The sequence below is a fragment of the Guillardia theta genome, assembly GCF_000315625.1.
Source record: "Guillardia theta CCMP2712 unplaced genomic scaffold GUITHscaffold_51, whole genome shotgun sequence".
In the NCBI taxonomy this organism is placed as follows: domain Eukaryota; class Cryptophyceae; order Pyrenomonadales; family Geminigeraceae; genus Guillardia; species Guillardia theta.
Genome location: NW_005434623.1, coordinates 468126 through 478341, shown reverse-complemented (window position 1 = coordinate 478341; position 10216 = coordinate 468126). Strand labels below are relative to the sequence as shown.

The window sequence follows — 10216 nt, the reverse complement described above, 5'->3', positions numbered from 1 at the left end:
AAAAAGGGGGGGGATGGTGGCACGTTCCCCCTAGACGGCAGCTCAGCTGCATTGTTTCCAGGTGAGGGTGAAGGTGAGGGAGCAGGGGAGGGTGAGGGGGGAAAGGAGGAGCGAGGAAGGAGTGATTCTGAGTGGTTGGTTCAGGGAGCTGCACGATTTCATATGAAGCAAGCTCTGCTGCTGTCAGGTGAGCTGCTGGTGGGATGATCTTGAGGTGACGCCTTGCGAGCAGGAGAGGAGAACAAGACAGGAGCGGGAGGAGGAGCAGAGGAGTCGGTGTACCTGACGTGAGGCAGGAGGGCGAGGATGAAGCTCCTGATGCCTACCCAGGGAGATGCGCGAGAGAGAAGCAGCTGACGCCCCCTGCTCTCCTCTTCCTCTTCTCTTCCCCACGTCTACTGTCGTGGAGGACGTGGAGGGAGAGGACGAGAGCGGGGAAGGTGGTCGGGTGCTATCGCGGGTCTATCTGCTGGACAGGGAGGACGGGGAAGGGACGATGATAGTGAAGCAGACGAGTGACAGAAGCTCCTTGCGTGAAGCCTTCGTCCTGCGTGAACTGATGTTCGCCTCTCCGCGAGACCAAAGCGGAGTGAGTCTCCTCCTCCTCTTCTTCTTCTCCTCCTCCTCAAGCAGCAGAAGTAGCGGCTCCTTCCTCTTCTGTTTCCTCCTCTTCTCTCTCACGTCATCTTGCCTTCCCCTCTCCTCGTTTTGTGAGTCTCCTCAGGTTCCTCTTCCCTTCCCCATAGTGTTCGGCGACAAGCAGGCAGCTGGCTGGAGCGCCTGCGCACTCCAGAACTTCGAGGGAAGGACGCTGCTGCAGGCCATCGAAGAAGACCCGGAGCTGTTCAAAGAGGTAGGAGAGGGTGGAGGAGGAGAGAAGGAAGGGGAGCGGGTGCGAGAGGAGGGGGAAGGGGAGGAGAGGAGTCTCATGGGAGGCAGGACGGCATGGCGTTCGACGTGATCGACAAGCTGCTGGTGGGGCTGGGTCAGCTGCAGGCAGCGGGAGTGACTCACCGGAGGCTGACGGGAGAGAACGTGATGCTGGTGGCTGGTGATGTGCCGGCCATCGTCAACTTCGACATGGCGGTGGCGCGAGGAATGCCGTTCGAAGCTCCTCCTCTCCCTCCCTCCCTGCAGCAGATGTATGCTGGAGTTGATGGTGAGGTGAGAACCGGAAAGAGGGATGGTGGAGGTAAAACAGTGAGTGAGTGAGTGAGTGAGTGAGTGAGTGAGTGAGGGAGGGAGGGACAGGAGGCGGAGACCCTTCCGCGGGCTGGGTCAGCAGGGTGACGGACTTGCGGCAGGACCTTCCTCAAGAGAGCGATGTCTTCGCGCTGGCCTTGACGTTGGAGCAGACGATGCCACCGATGCGGTGAGGACATGAGAGTAGAGGGGACGAGTTGGGGTGAATGATGCCATGTGCGGAGACCGGAAGGAGGAGGAAGTGAGGGGTGTGGAGGGGGAGGGGAGTAGTATGGTATTGGTATTGTATTGGTATTGGTAGTGGTAGTGGGAGGAGGAGGAGGAGGAAGATTCCTCCGCTCATTTAGGTTGGCAGCACAACATTTGCTCCTGTGCTGGAGGTGATGAAGAAGAAGTGGCGCCCTGAGAGGATAACCCACATCCAGTCCCTCAGACTTCTACTTGGTGACATTCCCCCACCTGCTCCTGCTCCTCCTGCTCCTCCTGCTCCTCCTGCTCCTGCTCCTGCTCCTGCTCCTCCTCCTCCTCCTCCCTGCTCCTTCCTGCTCCTCACGTTTCTCTGACTCACAGATGTCAGGCTCCTTTATCGAGAACAGGACCGACCTGGTAGAGTTCAGGTCGAAACTCTTGCGATGCAGGGGAGACTACGAGCAGCAGGCGCGGCAGTTCCCGGGCAACGGAGTTCCTCCCAACAACCTCGGTTCCGTCTACTTCGACAGTCAGATGCTCAAGGACGCCCTCGCGCTCTTCCTCGCGGCGGTTCCCCTCACCCTGCCCTTCAAGTCGGGGGCCAAGAGCAACATAGCGGCGGTGAGGAAGATGATGTGTCACTGGGACCACTACGAGGAGGACGCGCGGCATGTCATCGACACCATCAACGAGGGAGGGGAGGAGGTTCACAGCATCCGCAACCTCTACGCCCTCGCCCTCAACCTCTCCATGCACCAGCACGTCGCAATCTCCTCCGCCGGGGCCCATCACTCCTACAAGCGCGGGCTGAAGGAGTGGAGGCTCCTCCGCCCCTCCCTCTCCCTCCCCTCCTCCCGCCCTCACATGGTCCTCGCCTACGTCAGCTCCGACCTCCTCACCGGCCATGCCGTCGCAGGCAGCATGAGGAGAGTGATGGAGCTACACGACCATCGCCGATTCCAGGTCCTGCTGGTGGTGCTGCTGGTGCTGGTGGTGCTGGTGGTGGTGGTGGTGCTGGTGGTCCTGCTGGTGCTGCTGGTGCTGCTGGTGCTGCTGCTGCGCCTCCTTCTTGTGCATCTTCCCCGCCTGTGTCGTACACGCGAGTCACGTGGCAGCAGGTGTGGGTCTACGGGGTCAAAGTCGATCAGGCGGCTGCTGCTCTCGCTGACCCGCGACGGGCTGGTCTCGGACCCGCTCAGTTCGTTGACGCGTCACGAGCAGAGCAGAGCGAGCTCGCGCAATGGATCAACGACGCGGGTAAGAGAAGAATCAAGGCGAAGGAGAAGAAGAAAGAGCGAGAGGAGGGAAGAAGAGGCGGGAGAGGAGGAGGAGGGAGAGGTGGTGGAGGAGGAAAAGGGAGGAAGCAGCAGGAGGAGGAGGAGGAGGAGAGCTGACCTCATTGAAATACTCAGGCACGCATGTTCTCATTGACTGCAACGGACAGACTGGAAGAGAATCGCTTCCTGCCTTCTCGATGCGTCCAGCTGCCATCCAGGTGCAACAGCAAGGAAGCGGAGAAGGAGTTGGAAGGGAGGAAGAGCAGGAGGGAAAGGGAGGAGGCAGAGAGCAGAGAGCCAATGAGGGAGGAGGGAGGAGGGAGGAGGGAGGAGGGAGGGAGGAGGGAGGAGGGAGGAGGGAGGAAGGGGGAGGGGAGGGAGGAGGGAGGAGGGAGGAGGGAGGAGGGAGGAGGGAGGGAGGAGGCGTCACGAATGGTCACAGGCCCTCTCCTCTGCAACTGGAACCAGCACTTCAAGCTCGACCCTGAATTCTTCGCTGTCTGGGTGGTGAGACTTGACGCCTCGCTTCCTTCCCCTTCCTGTCTCGCATCATCCTCATCTTCTCCCGTTCTCGTTGCCCTTACTTCTCTGTTAATCGTCTCTCACTTGCTCCTTCAGCGCATCCTCATGCAGGTGCCTAATAGCACGCTCGTTATGCTCAAGTACCCCGAGGAGTCTGAACCTCACCTCCGTTATGCTGCAAGAAAAGTAGCAACCTGCTCCTCCTGCTCCTCCTCCTCTTGCTCCTCTCCTCCTTACCCTCCTGCTCCTGCTCCTGCTCCTTTCCTCCTTACCCTCCTGCTCCTGCTCCTGCTCCTTTCCTTCTTACCCTCCTGCTCCTGCTCCTACCCCTTCTACTCTCCTGGTCCTACTCCTGCCCGAGCTCCTGCGTTTTCTCTCTTCTGCTACTCATGCAGCAGCAGCTGGGGCTGACGGGGGAGCGGCTCATCTTTCTGCCGAAAGCTTCTCTGACGGAGCATCTGATGCGCACGAGCTTCTGCGACCTCTTCCTCGACAACAGAGAGTACAACAGGTGAGAGCCCGAGCATGAGGAGAACCGCAAGGAGACCGCGGGGGGGGCAGCAGCAGCAGCAGGAGCAGATGCCGATGATGGATGGGACAGATGTAACGGTTGCTGCTGCTGCTGCTGCTGCTGCTGCTGCTGCTGCTGCTGTGGTTTGGTTCCATGAGCAGGAGCAGGAGCAGGAGCAGGAGCAGGAGCAGGAGCAGGAGCAGGAGCAGGAGCAGGAGCAGGAGCAGGAGCAGGAGCAGGAGCAGGAGTAGGGGCAGGGGCAGGGGCAGGGGCAAGGGCAGGAGGGGAGGAGGAGAAAGGGGGAGGAGGAGGGAGCGAGAGTAGATTTACATGGTCCTAGTGGCACGACCTGCACGGACTCCCTCTGGGCTGGCGTCCCGACCATCAGCATGCCAAGGATGAAGCATGCGGTGAGAGGCCGAGAAGCTTCTCACTCTCTCGTGTTCTCACTCCTCCTCCTCCTGCTCGCAGAGCCGACATGCTGTCTCGATGCTGCAGGCGGTGGGAGGAAACGCGCAGCTCCTGCAAGCTCGCAACTTGTAAGAGGAGAGGAAGAGATGATGTGATGATGTCATGCTCTGCAGAGAAGAGTACGAGAGCATGTCTGTGCTGCTCCTGCGAAAGGTGCGATGGTGGGAGCGAGTGCATGAAGCCATTGTTTCGTCACGCAATGTGAGCTAGAGGAGGAGGAAGGGGGTGTGGACAAAGAGGGTTGTGGAGGGTCGCAGGGGATGGGAGGTGGGAAGTTTCGAGAAGGGAAAAGGAGGAGAGATTGAGGAGAGCAGGAGGACAGGTTGGGATGGGTTGGGGGGAAAGGAGGGGGGGAGGGGGGGGCTGTGAGGAGGAAGGAGGTGTGATGGAGGAGGTTGAGGAGAGGAGGAGGAGGAGGCTGAGGGGGAGGAGGGGGGAGGAAGGGCAGGGGCAGGGGGAAGCGTCTTGTCATGGCGTTGGCTGTTTCAGGTCTCCGTCCTCTGGGATCCCTCGGTGTGGGTCAGAGACGTTGAGCGCGCGCTCATGGTGGCATGGGAATGGCATGTCGCCGCTGTGGAGGAAGACCCGGAGCCCTCGTCCTCAGAGGACGCGCCTCCTTCCCTTGACTCCGCTCCTCTCGTCCCGCAGCCCCCGAGCTACCGCACGGACAAGTCGATCCGGTGAGTGAAGGATGACGGCTGAACCTTGGGAGTGTGGGAGTGAAGCGGGTGGGAGAGGCTGAGGGAGAGATGAGAGGAGGATAGGGGGCAGCAACGGCAAGGGGTAGGGGAGGGGAGGGGTATGCTGGGAGGAGAGGGGAGGGGTATGCTATGCGGTGACTGGAGCAGGAGATCCGAGCTGAGGTTGGAGCAGGTGGTGCGAGTCGCAGCACAAGAGCATGGGCGGGGGCCTTGGAAGTGTCAGCGCCACTACGGTGACGTCACGAGCTCGTGGCCCCTGCTGAACTTGTGCGCAGGGCATGTGGTGGTCGCCAACGTGGGAGGAGAGGAGCAGGCAGGGAGTGCGAGGAAGCAGGTTAAGGCGCAGGTCTCGCCCAGGGATGCCGCAGGACAGGCAAGTCACTCTCCAGCCCTGTCGAGACGGGAAGAAGCGAGCAAGGGACAGGGGAAGGGAGGGAAGCAAACGACAACAAGAGGAGCTGAGATGAAGGCAGAGGAGGTGGAGCGAGCGACAGCATGGATGCCTTTCAGTTGAGCGCCTTATAACCAGGGGAGATTTACTGTTATGATACACCCTGAGAGAAGTAAAACATCCGTACAAGCTTGCAAGTGCGATCACCGATGATCGAATCATGAGCCTGAGCTTGCTCGATCAATTGACTATCAGACTCACTACTAGCGGCAACTTGTTGAGTGCTAAGACTAACATCCGACTGAGTCAGCGGGAGCACTGACGGACGCCGCCCGGCCGGACTCGGCACTCGGCGACGGGCCGCAGTATGATCATGGCGGTGGCAGTGGCGCCGGGTCAGACTGGCGGACACCCGGCGTACTACCTACTTTACTTAAAGTTAAGTTAAATCAGAAGGTACTACCGCTTCCGATGCCCCGGCCCCCGGTTTGGCCCGGAGCTTCCCGGCGGGCCGGAAAGACAGCTGCGCACGTGACCCGTAGGGCAGCGAGTGTGAAGATAGTAGCATAACACTATTCCCCCCTGCTGTCCTTGCCTAGCGACTCGATTGAGTAAAAAGATGTCAATAATAGCCTCGATTTTTTTTTTGCCAAAGACTCTTGGAAGGGGGGAGCTGATTCGAATCGTTGAGATCTTAATCCGCTGACTCAATCTCAAGATTATTCATGAACGATACCGGAAATCACGTGTTTTCGCGTCCAGATGTGGTGCCCAATTTCTTCTACGTCCGCCGATCCATCCTGTGACTAGAGTGGGCCTGCCTCAGAATGATTCTGTACAAGACTCGGGGGTCGGGGTGGGTGGAGGGTACGGGTAGGTGGACGGGGGGCTGTAAAAGAGGACATCGGCAGCGAGAGCTACAGAAGGGGACGAGAAGGTGTGTTGTCCGAGGGCCTAGGGCCGGGTGTCGGGGCTCCGGCTGGGACCTCTCAACCACCGGTAGGGTACGGCCTTGATAGTATGGTGGGTAGTGTGCAAGACATCGGGGACGAGGTCCACTGGGGGAGAGCGTGCGCCTTAGTCACGGCACATGGCGGTCGAGTTACAACGAAACGTTGTAATAATAGAGCTTTTCGGCTGAAACGCAGCTTTCTCGTCGCCGGGAACGTCCGTCGGGGAGTCTCATGGGGGGTAGCAGGGTGGTGTTTGAATGTTGATGTGCCTCCACCCCCCTACAGGGTGGGTTCTGGTGGCTGGGGTAGGGTAGTGAATTACCAGTTAGGACGTAGAGAGGATGCCACGGGGTGTAGCAAGGTTTATACCTTATCCGAGCTCCTTTTGATGGTAAAAATGTGATATATGTAAATTTAATATTATAAATATGTTTTTAAATGAGGCCACGTCCCTCTGCAAAAACTTGGTTTTAGCGATGGAGACGGTGTAGGAGGAAAAGAAGGTCTGAGGTGACTCTGGAAGGGGAGGGGTCCTTGAGAGTTAGAGCTGGAGGGGTGATGGAGATTTGAGGGGGTACACCCTGCATGGGTGGTCTAAATGGGGGGTGAGGTGTGTCATCTCCCCTAGGCCTTATCCTTGAGTGCGAGGGGTGCACTTGATAGGAGCGGGGGGTGGGGTACTCCGCTCATCTCGGCTTGCTCCGGTGGATAGGTGTATGTCGAATTGAGGGGTAATTAATCGTGAAGGGGGTCCTTCATAAGACTTTTGTTAGGAAGAGGGGGTGGGGGTAGTATGGTTGTTCCCTCTCCCTTGGTTTGATCGCACCGTGATCGCTCGTGATCGAGGGGAACCCAAAGAGGGTGGGTGGTGGTCAGGGTCCACAAGTCAAAGGGTAGGGTACATGGGCGGTGCCAGTACAAAGTACCTGCACCAGTACCCCCCTATGAGATAGTAAAGCGGTTCTTGATTCCTTGCTCGAGGTGGTATTGGTCGTGGATAGGGGTAGAATGTGGAGGAGTAGGGGGTAGGGTGATCAGTGGGTGCTTCAATCTTTGGGTGGGGCGATGAAGGTGGGTGGCCCCGATCAAGAGAGATTTCCAGGGTGGGTAGTGTCATTCATCGAGGGATGAGGGTAGGGTGGAACAGGGTAGGGTTATAAAATTCCCTTCGGAGGATTGGATGTGAGGGTCAGTGAAAGCATGCAGGGAGTGGGATGCGGATGCTGAGAGAGTGGAAGAGAGGCGACGAGAGAAGAAGCGAGAGGAAGAGAAGAAACCACAACACGAGCGAGTGATAGAAACTGATAGATAGAGAACCATACAAGACCTAAGATTGTCTGCACAGAAGTTCAGCTCAGCACAGATCGGGATTCAAACTGAGTACTGGGTTAGCGTGAGGTGACAGGGAGCATGAACATCTCGATCATATCTCGCTCTTTCGAAATGATTCGAAAAAATTCGCTTTCGGACAACTCGCTTCAGATCACCAGGCAAAACAGCGATTCGAGCATTCACCACAAACAGATCCGATCGGCACTGAAAACGAAAGATCGTCAGAGTCTGAGCCTTCAAGTCCGCTTTGACCTGCCGTCGGATCTTGGTGAGAGACCGGCTACAACTCCCTGCCGCCTGGCATCCTCTCAGAACTTTTCGATCCTTTGTGGAACTCTGACGTCGAACCAGAGGAAAGTTCTGATCAACTCGATGAAGCGGCTCAAGCTGGACCAGGGGGACGTGCTCTTCAGGCAGGGGGATCGAGGGAACACGATCTACTTCATCGGTCGAGGAGCGTGTATAGTGAAGAGAAACCATCTTGACTCAGCCCGACTGAACCAGGGTGACTACTTCGGGGAGGTGGCGGCTCTGGCCTACCTTGAGGACAAGAAGCAGCCGTCCGGCATCTCCTCAGAATTCCCCGAGCGATGTGCGGACGTCATCGTTGCGACGGAAGGATGCATCATCTACGAGCTTTCGGGAGATGACTTCTGCACCATCTTCGGTGACAACGAGGACGCGCTTTCGCTGCTGAGGCAGATAGCGCATGAGAGGTTGACTGAGTCCCCCGGCAGCAAGATGCACCGAACATCCATCTAGAGCTCACGAGCGAACTGAGTGTACATATGTTGATAGGAGGTAGTTTGCCTGAGTTTGTGATTCAAAGTTGTATTTATACTAAAGTTTGTCTGATTGTACACATGTTCCTTTCATGACAAACTGTACATTGTTGCCTCCCTCGCAAACATATCTTCTGTGATGGTTTCTTTCTACATCGTGTCTCATCCCACGTATTCGTAGAGAGAGCTTTGCTGCTGTTCGTCCACTTTCTTGTCCATGAGTGTTTTCATCTGCATCACTTCATTTGTCTCCTCCTCCTTTTCCACTCTCTTACCAGCTGCCGCTCCCACCCATGAAGAGCATCAAGCTCCTTCAGGTCGACGAGCAGCTTCCGGCCCTTGCCGTCTCTGCGTCAGGTTCAGCCAGCAACGAGGTAAGGAGGAGGGGAGCTGGGGGGAGACAAGTAAGAGCTCAGGAGGAGGAGCAGACGAGGAGGGGCAGGGGAGGAAACGAGGAGTAGACCTCTGCTGGAGCAGGTCGACGTCGGATACCACCACCTGTTGCACGTGCATCACTGCAGGAGGCAGTCAGACGTTGTCACGCAGGGAGCCGGGAGCTCACCGGTCTCAACGGATGGGACGAGAGCTCGAGGGTCTCCCCTCCCTCCTCCCGGACTGACGGGGTTGACAACCTCAGGGCTGCTGAGACACGACGAGTGACAAGGAAGAAGAAACGTCAAAGTCAGAGAACCGAAGTCGAACAAAGCCACCGTCGCTCCTCGCCTCGTAGACCTCCTCCTCCTCCTCATGCTCCTCCTCCTCCTCCTCCTCCTCATGCTCGTTCTCCCCTAGGTTGTGAGAGAAATGCTGTAGTAGCTCTGTCCGAGCTTGGCCTCGTGAAGCCGATCGGTCGCCATGCTGTCGGCAAGTCAGACGTGTGCGGCTGGTCGTGTTCTCACTTGAATCCAGTCGAGCACGTGCTGAGCCTCGTGGGAGGAGGCAGAGAAGAAACCTGTTGGATGATGAGGGGGAGAGGAGTACAGAAGCTCGACAACTGCTGAGGGAAGTATTTCGTGTTTCAAAGGATCGAAGGGAGGGAGGGAGGGAGGGAGGGAGGGAAGGAGGGAGGGAGAGCTTTGACCTGACAGTGCGATCTCGTTGCTTTCTGTACAGGTCAACTCCTTGAGGTTTCAAGTCACAAGACTAAAGGGCAGGCGGAGTTCAACCTTGATCGCTTCTGACGCGAAGATTTCATGAGCGAGCTTCTCTCGGATCTGAAGTCTCGTGAGGAGATAAGGAGGGAGTGAGGGATGTTATGTGCAGATGTGGTTGCGGAGAGAGGAGGACGCAGAAGGAAGAAAGAGGAAGGGAGATGAAGGACAAGAGGAGGAATCGGAAGTGAGGATTATGAGTGGAAAGGAGGAGGGAGAGGAGGAGAAGGAGAAGGAGAAGGAGAAGGAGAGAAGAGGGCATGGGGAGAAGAGACGAGGTCAAGTGCGGGAAAGAGCGGAGAGGAAGGAAACGGTGGAGGTCATGTTAAGACCTTTGCTAACTTGATCCTGGAGTTTTGATCTATCAGTGCCACAATCTGATAGAGGGTCTCCCCTCCCCTTGAGCAGCTCCTGACGCCCAAGTCCTCCAGCAGGAACTTGAGCCTCCCGGTCTCGTGAAAGACCCTGGAAATGGTGAGAGGAGGGAGGAGGAAGAGGAGGAAGCTGCTGCACCTGCGCAGGATGATGCTGATGTCTCCGTGCGTAAGAGCCTGATCGCCAACGACTAGGAGCGGGAGAAACATCTCCTCGTCTCTGAGCCACTGGGCAGGACAAGGAGGGATGCAGGAAGTAAGAGAAGGAGGAAGAGGGAAGGAGGAGGAGGAGGAGGAGGAGGAGGAGGAGGAGGAGGAGGAGGAGGAGGAGGAGGAGGAGGAGGAGGAGGAGGAGGAGG

The 10216-nt window shown here is 57.5% G+C and overlaps 3 protein-coding genes across 3 annotated transcripts; 2 read left to right on the top strand and 1 right to left on the bottom strand.

Moving 5' to 3' along the window:
- Window positions 1-162: 162 nt before the first annotated feature.
- Window positions 163-5388, top strand: GUITHDRAFT_141110 (hypothetical protein; the record flags this gene model as incomplete). The annotated part of the gene is made up of 19 exons (XM_005829636.1): window positions 163-187; window positions 233-287; window positions 331-589; window positions 725-853; window positions 940-1164; window positions 1305-1372; window positions 1559-1647; window positions 1781-1820; window positions 1842-2439; window positions 2511-2649; window positions 3112-3176; window positions 3288-3377; window positions 3587-3702; window positions 4043-4112; window positions 4201-4241; window positions 4287-4374; window positions 4663-4853; window positions 5022-5107; window positions 5150-5388. 19 exons carry the CDS (start codon window positions 163-165, stop codon window positions 5386-5388), a joined length of 2613 nt encoding a protein of 870 aa, XP_005829693.1.
- A 2273-nt stretch (window positions 5389-7661) lies between these two features.
- Window positions 7662-8312, top strand: GUITHDRAFT_111384 (hypothetical protein; the record flags this gene model as incomplete). The annotated part of the gene is made up of 1 exon (XM_005829635.1): window positions 7662-8312. One exon carries the CDS (start codon window positions 7662-7664, stop codon window positions 8310-8312), a length of 651 nt encoding a protein of 216 aa, XP_005829692.1.
- Window positions 8313-8494: 182 nt separating this feature from the next.
- On the bottom strand, window positions 8495-10085 carry GUITHDRAFT_164081 (hypothetical protein; the record flags this gene model as incomplete). The annotated part of the gene is made up of 10 exons (XM_005829634.1): window positions 9997-10085; window positions 9816-9948; window positions 9499-9546; window positions 9414-9453; window positions 9232-9284; window positions 9024-9190; window positions 8895-8974; window positions 8796-8847; window positions 8608-8680; window positions 8495-8563 (listed from the first exon to the last, which is right to left on the bottom strand). Exons 1-10 carry the CDS (start codon window positions 10065-10067, stop codon window positions 8495-8497), a joined length of 786 nt encoding a protein of 261 aa, XP_005829691.1. The 5' UTR covers window positions 10068-10085.
- Between the last annotated feature and the right edge of the window lie 131 nt (window positions 10086-10216).